The 16,093-nt window shown below is 43.9% G+C and overlaps 1 protein-coding gene across 1 annotated transcript in view; it reads left to right on the top strand.

Annotated features, from left to right (window-relative positions):
- Window positions 1–935: 935 nt before the first annotated feature.
- Window positions 936–16,093, top strand: part of T265_06601 (hypothetical protein) — a gene marked incomplete at both ends in the record, with an annotated part of 29,584 nt that continues 14,426 nt past the window's right edge. Inside the window, 7 exons of the mRNA XM_009171905.1 lie at window positions 936–1,036; window positions 1,078–1,228; window positions 1,267–1,341; window positions 3,189–3,395; window positions 5,057–5,144; window positions 6,658–6,760; window positions 10,585–10,681. Of these exons, the coding sequence (XP_009170169.1) occupies window positions 936–1,036; window positions 1,078–1,228; window positions 1,267–1,341; window positions 3,189–3,395; window positions 5,057–5,144; window positions 6,658–6,760; window positions 10,585–10,681 (822 nt within the window). The remainder of the gene's footprint in view (window positions 1,037–1,077; window positions 1,229–1,266; window positions 1,342–3,188; window positions 3,396–5,056; window positions 5,145–6,657; window positions 6,761–10,584; window positions 10,682–16,093) is intronic.

The raw sequence follows: 16,093 nt of genomic DNA, 5'->3' as shown, positions 1-16,093 counted from the left end.
GCATCAGCACATACTACCGTGACTGCAGCCACAACAATACTCGCTTAGGCAGTCGTATTAATATGGCATATTTTCTGCCAACCAGATGACTAATTGCACCTGAGCTAACACCACTTTGTTGGGTCACCGAATTAAAAGGAAGGCGAATTCAATAAACGCAACGTAGTTGAAAATTAGTTTCGCCCTTTCGCTGTATATGACGCGCAAACGATTGTTTAAAAGCATCGTGCAACCTTAGATTGATATTATACGGTTATTAACAATGAACACGATAATTCACACTTCCTGAGAAATGAAGTGAGAGAAAATGGAACATGTATGACCATAAGTCGATCAAGCCTTAAACTGCCAAAAGACACTGTGTAAATAGTGTACTATGCAAATCCAGTTTATAGTCAGTTGGAGAAATCTAGCAAAGTTTGTTTTGCCTATCTTTGGTGTCCGTTTAGTACACAGTGAAGTGGATACTTGAGGATGGGCCCAGTGATAACATTCAGGAATCCCTGGTCCCCCTATCTTTAGACTTCACATAAAGTGTTTATTTCATGGAAGAGAACACTTCAACTGCAGCAATCTTCCAATGCACAGCTGCTATGCAGCCAGAAGAAAGCTTAGGACTCGGGAAATTTCCAAGTTATTCAGGCCTAGATATATCAGTCGAAGCTCTAGGGTTGTGTTCAAACCCGATCTTCTGGGCTGATGGCTATATCCCTTGTTGGAGCTGCTGCCAATTGAATTTCAGTTCATACTCAAATATTAGGAAATTACTATCGTTCGTGTGGCTGTTCAATACAGATCTGTTGGACGTAAATAATATTTTATGACCTTCCCCCGGAACTGCTTTTCAAGCCAATTTGTTTCGAATTTGGAAAGCCGTTCCTGAGGTCTAAAAATCTGATGAGTGTTCATTGCTTTCTCTATTTATTTCTCAGATAATGAATTGCGTTCCGTTGCCTACTCCTTGTGGAGACATTAATGAGGTCGATGGGTGTTCTGCGGCTGAACTGTTCTCGGATTCTGTTGGACGGACTTATAAGTAGGTTCTTGTTGTTTCACGTAGCGACCAGGTCCGCTAAGTGACATCATTTTACTGCCTGGCTTTGTCAACATGAACTCTGAGGACATCGACTTGGCTAGTCGTCTAACCAAAGAGATCACACTGAGGGTACCTTTTGTGTCCTCTCCGATGGATACAGTTACGGAATCGAAAATGGCCATTGCCATGGCTGTAAGTTACTTTCCAGATAAAGTTTAAACACACTACAGTTACGTGGTGGAATTGGAATCGTTCACAGCAACTGTCCAATAAGTTTCCAGGCCAAGGAGGTCCGCAAAGTAAAGGTCAGTTCACATTAATTTATTAAGATCAATAAATTCACTATGTATTTTTGTGCAATAGCCATAGGGTGAAGCACAATAATGCCTAAGTTTTGTATACGTGGGAATATCTCCTAACCATGGTGTGTCGAGCACTCAGCAGAGTGGTATGTTCGATGGGAAATTTTTCCCTGATGCTGAATTCGAGTGGCATCGTCAACTGGCCTACTTGCCTAGTGTGCAAAATGCATAAGACACATCAAGCCTTGACCGGTGGTCAGGTGAACACGGAATGCTTGGCCAGAGACAGCAATATCATCGTTGACACCGGTGCTCTACTGCTGCACAACCATAACATTTATTTAACTGTTTACAGCTCTAAAAATAAGAAAAATGAGTGAATGAGGGACGAACCCGATACTAACGTACCACAAGCATTTTCAGGTGCCTACATCTTCAAGTGCTCAGTCAGACTATCTGAAAAGAAACTGACAGTACGAACTCCACTGACGTCGATTGGCGTGTTTCTTGCAGTGTCTCCTACCAAGCGCAGAGGTAGCTGGGTTGTCACGACAAGTTCATCCCGGAAGGCGCGTGCACCAACAGCTTCTAGACTCTTTGTATCCTATTTCGCATTCTTCTGCCAAGTTGCACGTTGCCCACTCTGAGAGGCACATAAAGAACAACGCTGGTCAGGGTAGAAGACGTTTCGGTACGCATGACACATGGCCAAGCCATTGCATGTGATAGTGCTGGATGTCATTCACGACTGTAGCATCCACTGCACACCAATAGTGCATGCTTCAACTTCACATGCCACGGCTCACGAAGTTACCAAAACAAGTGGGTCTATCAAGGTCTATCAGGTCCCTAATTCCGCGTGATCTGAGTCCACTAACCCCTCGTGGTCTCTTTCAGAGTCTACTCCATGATTATATCAGTGGTAGGTGAACTCAGGAGGACAGGACAACCCTAGTAAACCCTAGTAAACCTAGTAAACATCTTGGTACCTGATTGACTACCCTAATGCGATCAGAAGTGTGGGAATTAGGGACAAAGATTAACAAAATTCAATGGCATTCACCAGTTGGAATGCTCAGAAAAGCTAATCCATCCGTAGAATCGAAGGCCACTCTAAGGTTAGTAGAAACCACTACTATTGGTTGTTGGTATGCACGATGCTACTCGAACACCATGTAATGTGAAGATATGGTGAGTGTATTCCCTACTTGGTCACAGCCCTTCCTGTTGTTGGCTGACCTGCTTGAGGGTCCACATAATAAATGTTGTAACAGAAAATAAGAACAACTCTGAGAGATAGACCAAAATGGTGGCACGCTCTTGGTCATTTCCTTGGTTGAAAGTATGCAGCTGGAAATGTAGGCTATAAATGCAAGAGAAAGGCAGCTACTATATACCATTAAAGAAAGATGGCAGGTATCCGAAGCGGCCTATTTTCGCTGCTGTATGCAACAAGCAAATAGATTCCAATGGTGCACCACAATAGCCTGTGTGGCCCGAAATTATTAGTACTTGTGCAGCAAGGCTGCTTACGAGTTGGATGGATTGATCCCGAGGATCCGTCACCGGGTATTCCGTTTGCCCTTTGATGTTCAAGATGCCTCAAGAACAGACCTAAGTTAAAACTTCATTTTATAAGTTCTCTTTGTGCCCGTACAAAAATTTGATCATGTACTCCAAAGAGCACTAGATTCTCTGCTGATCAGTCTATATGATGAGTAATTACCATACCCGTAGTACCAGTTATCTTGTCCAACCTATGGACACCTTTTGCTTTCTGAATCAATATGCCAACAACATCTGGCATCCTCATTTGGTTGATTGCGGATAATGTATCTTATCCTTTGCAGAGATACCGACAGGGATTCATTTTATCTCCGGTCGTGATTTCCCCTGATTGCACTGTGAACGAACTGATACAGAACAAAACTAAGCATGGATTTAGTGGCTTCCCGGTTACTGATACCGGTTCTGTCGGTGGTCGCTTGTTGGGCCTCGTAACTCTGCGTGACGTGGATTTTGTCGATCCTTCTTTAATGGATACACCAGTAACACAGGTTTGTGATGTATGCTCTTCTTTTTTCCTTGTTAGCGGACATTAGAACACGTTACAAGGTTATTACAATTTTGGTAATGTAACAATGGCAATGGAACATCGTCCTTAATAAGCTGACTGGAGAATAAAGCATTTCCACAGGTGTCTGGATCCGCTACGTTGGCATTATATGCATGAAAGCTTTTAGTCGCCAATGTCGCTTGGCCATATAATCAAGATATGCATGCAATCACGTTAACGGCGGAAAGTGCTACTTTCTGTGGGGAAATCGGGATGACAATGCATGTAGATAAATCCCAGGTGTGTGGGTGTGTGGAGTGGGTTCGAGCAGTCTGGACAAGCAACAGTGGTCACCACAAGGATGTCGGCTTCTGTGAGCACGAGGTGGGAGGCAGAAGCGTCAAGCCTCTAATCGAGGGCTTCTAGGTCATACTACGTACGATACAAGGTGGAACACAAACATACTGATAGTTTTGATGAACGTTCCCTGAATAAACGATATCAGGTCGAGTAGGCACTTTTGGGATGTATTGAAGCATCTACTTGATGTGTGTGATAGGTATTTTTCCAATTAGGAGGCTAGATGGTCAGCAGCATGTCTGACACTTTTTGTGCTGAACTACTTTGGGTTCATTTTTTGCCCCACATTCATTACTATTGATGTGCGTTGCAACTATGTTATGTTCCGACCAATGTTACCGCGTAAACATCCTGGGCTAAATGAACAATCTAGGCTAGACTCACTCCAGTCCCACTTATGTGCGGAGGGATGTATCGTCTGTCGTTGAATGAGAAGGCTGGTCAATGATGTAGTGGATTTTTAATGTGATGTTTCCTCGTAAAGAATAAACCAACCATTCACGAACCAGAGACTTTCTCGCTTTCGATCCAGGTTTTCAGGCTGGGTGCAGTTGTTTTGCAGGAGGGAGTCTGTGCCACCAAATTTCCCATTTGATTCTCAACCTGAATGGTCTCGGATCGCAGCAAGATATTCCTAGCTATCACAGTAGCTCGCTCACATATTTGCTAATGAGCGCCCAGAAGCCTCATTCTCGGATCGAGCAAGATATTCCTAACCTATCACATAGCTCGCTCACATATTTGCTAATGAGCGCCCAGAAGCCTCATCTTCATGCCTGTTGAACCCTGTCACACTGTAATTCAACTACTTTCCCTTTACCTAAATCCGAGTAAAGTTACGTTTGGTGAGCATTCACACATTAGAATTTGTACTGTTCTCTTTCATACTCGTTTCTATTTCTAAAGACGTGACAAGAAAGATGAACTAATTTATCGTTTTCATCATTTTATCTTGACCAAATATGTCAACAAAGTATTTAGAGCAGAAACATTTCCAACCCACGACTGAGTGATGAACTGTTTGAAAGAGATGGCTTGCCCCTGCCTCTGCTATAGTGACTAGAGTAGAAGGACAAGCCCCCGTGAGTGGTGGAATATCTGGTTTCTTCTGCGGGAATCCCCTATTAAATCTCAGGCGAACAAATTTCCAACTTTGTGACGTCTTCAAAATGGATAACTGCTTTTTCGGTTGTGGGAGTAGTGCACTAAGTAAGGGATACTCTCCTATGACTAATCGGTTGAATTTTGCTGCTGGCGGCTTCTGATATCAACTGTTTTATTGTTCTTTTTGTGTTGCTTCAGTTTATGACGCCCTTCGACGAACTGACGACGGCAAACGCAGGAGTGACGCTTCCAGAGGCGAACAACATATTACAGAAAAGCAAGCGAGGTAAGCAACAAAAACGTATGACCTATTGTGCTGTCAAACAACCACAGGCGATGATTGAGAAAGTTCCATTTTCTCCTTTTTGGCCAATGCCTGTGTTTGTCGAGGTTCTCTAACTCTGTGTCAATATCCAACTGTCAATTCAAGCTAAGCGTAGTATATGCACCATGAGGGATGAGTTGTTGTGTGAAACTGGCGAAGGGGAAGTATGTGCACACTGGCATTGCATGACTACTGCCATTGCTACTACCACTACTACCACTAATAATATTAATATTAATATAAACGGATTTTTCACGGGACCTGGTTGTAAATTATACGAAGTGGTTGCACACCGTAAATGTACAGCCGGATTGCTGAAAGGTCAATCTAGTGGACGGCGCAACCTCTGTATTACTCGGAAGTGGATGCATGCCTGGTGGTCTGTATCGCAACTTCAAGGCCAATCCAATATTTCCCATATTGCCTTGCCATGCGCATTTGCACTTGATCGAATTACTTCACGATACATGCTCACGAGCACTTTTCCTGGCTAAGCCAGTTTATTGAAATAAGTATATCGTTTTCCTGACAAACACGAGTGCACCGGAAACCAGGTGAATTTTCGGGAATAGTGGCGTCAACAGCAAGCAAAGCCGAACATTGGTGATTGAATTCTATGTCAAGTTTCATACGACGTCCCTCCGATCGGTCCCAAATGCCATTCTGACTAACAAGCGTAAAAACAGTTTTCTTAGAACGATAATTTTGGAATCGTAAGTCCATCTCAACTGGGTGAAGCTGTCCCTGAATGTGTAGTTCGTCTAAGAAACATTTTGACACACAAACAACTCGCCGAAAATAACTTGTCGTTCATTCATATTCGACGATATGACTGCAATCACAAAAAACATCTAATTGTGCTGCTAGAAACACTGTCTCCTTGGAGTAAAGCCGAGTAAAACGAAACAGCAGTTTCGTATGTGATCTTGATCTCCATTCGCTAGCGTGAGATATTCTACTCATCCTGTTTGTCCGTTCAACTTGTGCCACTACAGTAGGGTGATCTTACTGTTTTTTTCTACGGACCTCTTCCTTCCGCCGAGCAAGGTTATGCAACCTGTCAAAGCTACCAGGAGGTTGCTTCTGCATGTGACATTAGACAGTTCCCAGTTATATTATCCTCTTCCAAACGGAAAATTGAGCAACAAGGGTTGAATAAACATGGGCGTGCTCAGCGAAGAACATGTATGGGTGGTTGTCTAATCTGCAGCTAAGTCTGAACAATTTTTCAAGATTTTTGCCGTTTTATTTTGAAAACATACCGGAAAACAAGACAGTCTTACTCGATCTCGATTTCGGGTAAACTTGAATTGGGAACCTGTTTTAGTGCTTGCGAACTGTCTTCTATAAAGAGGGCCTATTGTATGACGAGTCTCATCAAATTTATACGCAAGCATCTGGACACAGAGAAGGCCGTTATGGTAGATTTTGCTCTCTTCTGCTTCTGCACATACATATCTTTCTGTCACTACAGGGAAGCTACCGATAATTAATGAGCGGCGCGAGTTAGTGGCATTGATATGTCGGACGGATTTGAAGAAGGCGTCAGCCTATCCACATGCTTCGAAAGATACCGCGTAAGTGAAAAGATGTTGCCCTGCGTAGTCAATTGTTATGGAACCAATACAGTAGGTGAACCTTTATCATTCAATGCTCTCCTTGATTCAAGCTCTGTAACTTGACTAGTTGTCCACTTATCCATACCAGTAATTATGTTGACGATAAAATGCAACCTCTCGGTCCTTCGCGATCTACTGGTCAATTTTCCTAACATCTGTCACACTAGTTCTCAAGCTGTTTAGCTGTCAGACTCCTTTCAATGCACGAAATGAAGTTATTTAACGTTTAAAATAAGCATAGCCTCTGTATGGATGAAGAGGCGTGGTGGCATCAAGATGTTCAAGAAATGGAAGAAGACAGCGTAGCTGGGCATTCATGGAAGCTGTTCCAGGACCTAGAGGATAATATTGGAAGCCTGATATATGATAAAGACCACTGTTTGGATTTCTGCTTGGGATATTTTTAACAACAGTTTAGCTGACCCTGTACCCCTGTGCACACGTCAATCATTCGACCCGCTCGTTTTAAACCATACTCTGTAAATATATATCCCCTCAGTCGATTAAGTGCTAATAATCCTTGAAGAGTCATCGGGCTGCCCGACCAGATGAGCTCTTAGACTGGATTTCGACCTGACGGAGGGTACTTTGACCATATCTTTACATTACGTTAAATGCTTGAACAGTGCTACGTATACCAGCGACCAACAATCGCGGCTTTTTTCAACTCATTTTTTCAACGGTCCTTGCACTCTGTAGATTGATCGACTGTCCCAAATATTATTGGCAAGAGGGAGAGAGATCCTTGAAGTTTGTGAACGTCCTTTGTGTCGGCTTAAGGTGCACAGTGAACTGCCTAGAAGCATCGTGATAACTAGTGGGCTTCAGTATTTTTGTCCGTTTTCTCCTTTTGTGATCGACGTGGTCATGGAGTGCAACATTCAAGGGACCACAAACCTTGCTTTACTGTAGGATGCAACTAGTGGGCTTCAGCATTTTTGTTCGTTTTCTCCTTTTGTGATCGACGTCGTCGTGGAGTGCAACATTCAAAGGACCACAAACCTTGCTTTACTGTAGGATGGTTTGTAGAAAACTCGTCTGGACTGACCCTTAAATAAACTTCGGCCTACCCTTAAGATGAAAGCGAAATCTTATCCATAGTCTCACGAATGGAATAGGTCGAATTCGCTCTGCCGAAACTCTGGAAAGTATGTTTCGAATTAACTGATATCCCGAACTTTCTATCAAGGAAGATGTGCTACAATAGTGCACTCTGACAGCATGATGGTAAAAAACAGGCTTATTTCATTCCTGGAAAGTATGTTTCGAATTAACTCATATCCCGAACTCTCTATCAATGAAGATGTGCTACAATAGTGCACTCTGTCATCATGATGGTAAAAAACAGGCTTATTTCATTATCACTTCTTTAAAGGTCGCTTATTGGCAGATTTGATCAATCATTGGTGTTATTGATCTGAGTGGCTTACGTTTGTAGCAGAAACATTTCGATCCAGGTTACCTTCATTGAAGCCCCCCACTTGAAATTCAAAGATACGGTGCAATGGGATAGGCGAACGACCAGGCAACTTAAGAAAAGACCATTGGAGCTTATTCCTTCTTTTGATTGCCAGCGGAGTTAGGGATCCATAAAAAGTTCCGTCTTCTCACACTTGGTCAACACGGACAGTTGTCAACGTTATCCATGTACCTATTCATGTACCTCACAAATTGCTGGAGTCGGTCTAAAAGCACTGCCTGGCCACGGTGGAAACCGTTGCAACAAGCCTTCGGAATCCAGTCTTATGCTACCAGAAATGTCCTGTACGAGCAGTCAGTTTACCTCGGTCGAATGATACGTTCCACCTGATGCACAGCCGTTATCTTGTAGTCTACCGATCAGCTGGTTGTCCATACAAAATACCTATCGTAGTTGATTAATCGCAACTCTAATCTTTACAGTTCCTTATAACCCTTGGATAATAGTAACACCGGTAGACCTCTCTAACTTGACTGTGGTCAAGAAGACCGAGTCCTCTTCAGAGAGTTACTTGTGTCCCCCACTGCCCAGCACTTGGTCTACAGATGGGCGTGAAGAGGACGTACTGTTAGGTAAGAGAAAATGTTTTAACAGTGCTTTTACTTGGGCGTGGTCTGTTCGTTCGGTGCATATCTATTCGAGCATACAATGCATGCAATCACAGACATGCAACGGTGACTATTTATCTGATGTAGACATCATGGGCGTGTCCTTCCTCTGAAATGGACAAAGAGCTGCGCATGATTTTTACATAGGTGGCGCAATCTGAAGTTGCTGTATTCACTGTGCCTCTGAGCAATTATGGTTCTTTGCACAATGCTTTAAGCCGTACGCTATTGCTCTACATTTTGTACCCCGGTCATCACAATATTTACACATTAAAACCCATTGAATATGGACAGAGAGCCGAATGAAAACAAGACATAATTATGGTCTTCATACATTCGCAATTAGTTGAATCGTGTTCTTTTGGTGTCTTCGGAGCATTGCCCGAATCTGGTGGAAGCACCGGATCAGCAATTCTGGAGTACGTCGAATGGTATTCGGGAGAAATAACTCACCCTCGATAGATGAACTGATCACACTCAATAGGTTGCGCTGGCTTGGCCACGTGCTGCGTATGCCAGTCGACCGACTTCCTCGAAGGGCTCTTTTCGCCCAACCACGTGAAGGGTGGAAGAGAGCCAGAGGCGCTCAATGACTTGGCAGCGAAGTATGAAAGCAATTACCAGCAAACTCAGCTGCGCTGGTAATCGCCGTCTTCCTGGATGGGGACCCCGAGACGGGCCACATCAATGGCTAGAGACATTATCAGATATGGCCCAGTCGCGCCCTCAATGGCACTCGTGCATCAAAGCTATTGCCTTCAATGCATAGTTCCTTTTCCAACCCCCTCATTTGACAGCCCACTGACAGTGCTGGATTTATGCACCAATTTATCAGCTCCCGCTTGCAACGCGCAGCTACTTGCCCCCCCTCCCCAAACCATCGGTGAACGAAACTGCGTCACCTACAACCACAGTACGACGAGTACGCGGTTATTACAGCTGACAATGATGATGATGATGATGTGAGCTCACCTGCAGTCGAGTGCTGTTCAGCATATGCCTGGGAATCGGCAAATCAATGGAGTTTTCGTACCCTGTTGTTGTATCTCTTTGTTAAGTTTAACTTTATCAGATTTTGAGAAGCCTTTCAGAAAATGTCAATTGGTTGTGTAAGCTCCAATCGGCTGATCCGGTTTGATGATGCAAAACTCGCCCGATTTTATACCGTTCACTACAAGAACAGTCCAATACGAATCTATTCTTCTCATTACTCCTTCCATCCGGCCATGAGGTTTGTTCAACCTTGTATCTGGTGAAAGCTGAGCTGTGATATACATTACCGGATCTCCTCAGTGGCTACCACTGAGCCAATATTAAGCTTCAAACTCATCTTCAGAATAAAGATGCACAGTCGTTGTATGTTGGGAACGAAAATGTGGTCACCGACCACGATAAGCAGACGAGTTGCATTTGTTCACAAGTCCTGTTTTGGAGCATGAAAAGGTGAAAAAATAAGAATGCGGAGTTGGAAATTGAGGATGCCCCATTTATAATGTGAAGAGATACTCTTACTTTCTGTGAACTGAAACAGTAATTCTCTCCATGTATCCCTGTTTTTGTGGAAAGTTAAATAGTGCCTTTATACCGATATAGGGTTTGTTTCTTAGTCGTTTAGCTACCAATTCATTCGTCGACTTTTTACTTGTCGTATCATACAACCCCTCTTTTATTTTCGCCCGCAATTTCTTTTGAAGACAACAACTACTTGTCGGGGCTGCAGTTTCCACTCACAAGGGCGATATGGAACGAGTTAAAGCCCTCACGGATGTTGATGTGGATGTGCTTGTGTTGGTATGTTCGAATCTACTATCAATAGTTCTGTTCATTCAAAAACGCCCTCAACAAGGATCACCTGCTCATGGTAACCCATTTCGGATGATTTGTCATGCTCCTGTCAGGATCTTCATAGAATCTGTTCTGACCAGAGCGAATTACCACCCCAACATACGGCGTTTAATCTCTGACGTCAACTGAGCAAGAATCAATTCAATTCACGGAAAAGCCCAGCCTTACACCAACTTTCATAGCATCCATACCTCTGAAGCGACAGTTCCCAATCTGTTTCTCCAGCATTCATTCCAAGCCTAAATTATGGCTGAATGGACCACTACGTTGAACACTTAAACTTTTGCTCGCACACTAGTTTCAACTGCTCTTTACTATAGGTTTGGCTGCCTGAAAGCAAATCTGGCGTTGCTGATCTGATTTTGAGGTTTTGCTTCTCCCTTGAGTGGGATGATGATTATGGGTATTTAATGCAGTGATTTGTTATATCTGCTCCCCCAGACAGCGGGAGAAATCTTAATCCACCAAATGCTGATTTTTAGTCTTGCAAGTACCGCGTAGTGAACCAGATCGTCTGACGTGCAGTGCATTTCATCCAGCTTGTCGCACAAGACGATGTCATCGGTGTATTCCAAGTCCTCCATCTAAGTTTGAGGACCCAAAAGTCGCCCGCTCATGTAGCCAGTCGATTGCGAGGTTGAGGAGCAGCGGTGATACAAGCAGCATTGTCGTAAACCGAATGTACATACCATCAAAGTCAGAGGGGTTTTCTCCCCCGGACACCCGCACATAAGCTTTCACTGGTGGGTAGTATACGTCATTTGGATTAGGAGCCTCTTGGCTATTTCATCAGCTAGAAAAAGGGACCATAGTGATCTGCGATTAACACAATTAAACGCGGCGCGAATATCGATGGGCATGCTTGGCATGTTGACATTTGTACCGATGTTCTAAGCGCAACAACCTTTCTTAGGATGGAAACCGCCATTCTTGGTTCTCTGATTTTGCCCATTACTTGGAAGAAAATTTCAGCAAAATGGACAAATATTTTAGCCGTCACATTGATCCGACCAGCATATGATAGTTATCACAGGCCGATTCGTCGCATTTGTGCTAGTCCCGTGAAGGTGGTTCCGCTCTCGATATTGGGTAAAAGTCTGGACTAGCTCGAGAGGTGCGAATAGGAGGTATTTTTAGGCTTCAGCTCCAGTTCGCCTTCTTTAGAGGGAGGGAGCGAGAGGTTCCCTTCTTCGATTATGGTAATCATGAGTTTACTTAGTTCCTCGCACTTTTTATTGTTCGTTTTTGAGTTTCGGTTTGTTTGGAGCCCTGGGCCTGGTTATATAGTTGCTTGGAGGATCTCATCCAGCAGTACATCTGATGTCATGTCAAAAATCGCATAAAATTGTTCACCCTTAGCACCCATTCGGTGCCTGCTTGTCACACGACGGAAGCACTGGGATTGGGATACTTTCAGGTCCCCCAGGCATAGGCACGAGCTGTCGACAGCAAAGGTTGGGTTCGAACGACGGATCTTCCGATGGTTAAATTCCCGCCTTAACCACTGAGCTATCTCAAGCTCACGTCCAGTGGCGAAATGTTCATTGACTTGGTTTGTGTGAGGTATGAAGGCCGGCTAAAAGCTCCCATCCACCCACTGGATGCGGATTTCATACTGGATATCATATCCAATCGATATGAGATGCGATCCCCCTGGGTGGATCTTGTGTGATGATGACGATTATCTGCTCTGCTGAGGCAGGCTTCCGTTGTTGTTCCGGATAAAGTCATGTTATCTACCGACGTCCAGTAGTCTAGCGGCTCTGTATATTTTTTTCTGGTCTGAAGAAGTCTTCAACGATATTCATCGGTCTTTTGCCAGAATCTGGTGATTTTCAGGTTGGCTAGGTCTGTTGGCGTCCAGTCTTGTGGTTGTAGCTTCGGAAGATGTTCTCTAGTGTTCAGGGTGACTGAGGAGGTCAGTATTTATACACTTTGGAAGCACTTTTTGTTTGGTAGTGAGACGATGTCTGAGCTTGTCGCTTCTAGTGTTTCTAGTGTAGGTTTCTGTTTTCAATGCGTTCATATGACCTGCGATAACCACTTGGTGAGGCCTACCGTGCACCCACCGAAATGCAATCTCTCTTGTGTGACTGTGTAACTGTCGTCTCGACTGTCAGAAGTGCGCACTGCCAACGAAGGGGTGGTTGAATTAGGTGAACGTCTAACCATTTATACGAGATTGGTGGAAAGAATCGCCCTACGTTTAACCACACTCAGTTCAGATGAAAGTCCATGGTCATGGTACTGCGCTTCACTTCCAAAGCAAGGTCTCGGTGAAGAAACAACCACATGGTCTAGGAGCTAGCTAGGTAAAAAAAATAGGCTTTTCTCGAATGTATTTTGTGAATTACTAATATTTCTTCGCATTCTTCGGGGTTAGATACGTATGTGGTGGAGTCCTTTCAGCCCATCTACAACCAGGGGCTGATTTCTTCTCTTCGGCACGTCGAATCCAATTCATTGTGAACTGTGAAATGAAAAGGCCTCCATAATAGAGTCTCATTAAATGGAATTCCACAGATAGATTGATCAACCACCCGAACTCTGAGGCACAAAGAAGTAGCTGATAATGCCCATTAGTCTAATTGTAAGCTGGGTATACTACCGAATCATTTTTATGATAGGTTTTGTTATGCGATGGAACTGAAAAAAGAAAGAATAAACCGTGCTCAGTGCTGCTTAATTTAACGCGGTTTCTGGCATTTGTGTGGAAACACTGAGTGCAATTGGCGTCGCGTAGATGCCAGTAAACATGAAAGTTGCATCAATGGTAACCATACCTGAGAAACCTATCTCCATTATAGACTCCATCAGTATTCCACGAGAAGTCTTATATGGCCATGCCAGTAAAGTTCAAAATAGTTGCTTACTGCGAATACAAAGTCAAATTAATCGGAGCCGGCAAGTGGATCCACCCGTTTCGTTTCAGAGTGTCTCGCTAGCCGCTGTGGCCATCCTAAGCCGAGTGGAGACCCTTCGGTTTCCCAAAGAACCAAACATTTTCGCAAATGGCGCCGTGATATCGAAAACTGCTGACGTGATTCGGTTCGGCCACATGTGATGGAACATAGGGGACAGATTTCTGACTGGTTGTCACACAGCGTACTTTATTCTAACTGGCTAATTATGAGTCGCGCTTCCCATACCGACACAGAAATAGGAATTTGGCTATAGCCACAGGCTGTCTAGCCGTCTCTACTCTCCCTTGCTGTCTGAATTTACGGATCACCTCCACAGCCGAATGAGTCTATTCACCTAGCTGGACTGGAGCAGCGTGGTCTAACTAGGGCTCGTATAAGTTTGCTGGTAATAGCTCATTAAGTCCAGGCTGACGTTTCATGGTCACGATATGGAATGGCTTATTGGTTTGTTCACCCGTATGTCCGAAAAGCAGAACGCCTTACTTTGTGGTGCGTTTGAATCCTCTCGACTGTCTTTCTCTATCAGAACCGTTGTTTACGTACTTGTCACATTCCTATAACTGCAGCTTGTGGTTGGAATGCTTCCGTTTTAATGTAAATAAACAAAGTTCGCTGGTCGGACAATACGACAAACCAGTTATTTGCGTGATGTTAAGCTGTAGTATGTAAATTTTGTTAACCCTTTCACTGATACCCTCCCTAAACATTCAACAGAGGTGGACTGTATTGGCATCATGACCGTGGCAGCATTGACGTAATAGACTCTTCATTTCATGTATCATCCGGCTTGTTTACAGATTACCTACTGATTCTTTTTGAAGCTTTCTGGTAATAAATTTATCTACTGACCGAAAAAGTCGAAGTGGTGTATCACCTCATGCATGCAATGGCTGACCTTGTTTTGAAGTTCGTCGTCAAAACTGGTATAGACTACAATCACTAGATCTTCATACAGCATAGAGTGAATGTTATGCGCACACTTCAGCAACAATACGATGGGCTACTTGTCAACGAATGAAGTGTTGGTGAAATTAGCATTCCAGAAAAGCTTCAAGAACATTCGATTGGTTTAAGGCTGGGCAGCGTTTCGCATTTTTCACAAAAGACTCCTCTGGCCAAGGGACTACGTTACGAGGTTGGTTGAATTTTAAAGCATACACAGAACCAACCATTAGGATATCTCACTGCATACTTCATCAGTGCTGAGTGTCCGCTAAGGTGAATTTTCCGTCTTTTTTATCAGTAAGTGTGGGCGGGAAAGGGTTGCACCGAAGGGCTAGGGCCGGGATTTAATGGTTTGGCTTTTCTGGTTCATATCAGTTGAGTTGAAGTATCTCCTCTCGTGGTTGGTTTTTATCAACTGATAACATCGCTTGCATTCGTACCTTGCATATGACCTCTGTGGTTCATGCGCAATCTTGCCAGCCAGCGTCCTTTCTGATACTTGTGTGTTTCAAAGATGGAGAATCCTGGAACACTTATGGCCACGCCTGACCTCCAAATACATACAAATATGTATCAAAGTTATTCGCTGGATGGAATTCTCAGAAAGTCCTGAGAGCAATCTTGAGGTGTCTTGGTGGGTGTTGAGATTTCCGATACGGAACTTTGAGTGACGCGTGGTTTCGACGATCCCGAATATCAGAAGGAAGAATTGGGTTCTTACTTCTACAGTACTGTTTACAAAAGGGTAAGCAAATGTGTGCGACAAACCTCAACTGTTCACGTTCGTAGTGTCAACTTGTATACCAGGCCGTCATTGACCGGCACAGTGCAGTGTCAACTTCCGCTCTCCTGAAGTCTGTTTGTGACCTCAACTAAACCAGTCTTCCGCTTGAAATCTACGTAAATACTTGCCAAACCTGGGATATTGGGGATCCCTATGCTAGACCTCGTTCTTAGGAGTACATAACTAAGTCGGGAACGTAGTGGTCGAAATTCAAGTTCACTTTCATGCCTTCAGCTATATCACCTAGGGGCAGCTCAATCTGTTCTTATATTGGTATATCTCTCCGTAACAGCCATTCGGATGCTGCCAAAAGGTCCACTCTAGGGAATTTGGTATACGTCAACTTAACATCCAATCTAACCAGAACTGTTTCAAACTCCAACGAAAACTCCGTCACATTTTTAGCAAATTATGTGAATCCCTAATGTATTTGATCGATTTCTTCGTACGCGTTTTAGATTTCCCACCAATAATCTAATAAAAATAAATAATAATGGTTCAGCTGTAACACCCTTTCGCTGTCTAGCTGCCATGCCATCCGAAGGAAGCGCTAGGTTGCCCCAGCCTAGACAGAGGAAGTCGAGAGGCAGAGGCCGGTTTCGAACCACGAACCTTCCGACCAGTAAATTGGCGCTCTAACCACTTCAGCCATCTCCCCCCCCCCACTAATAATATAGGTAGCTTGCAAGATGTCGCGCCTCTCCC

The sequence above is a fragment of the Opisthorchis viverrini genome, assembly GCF_000715545.1.
Source record: "Opisthorchis viverrini unplaced genomic scaffold opera_v5_139, whole genome shotgun sequence".
In the NCBI taxonomy this organism is placed as follows: Eukaryota; Metazoa; Platyhelminthes; class Trematoda; order Opisthorchiida; family Opisthorchiidae; genus Opisthorchis; species Opisthorchis viverrini.
This window is presented reverse-complemented; position numbering and strand designations above follow the sequence as displayed.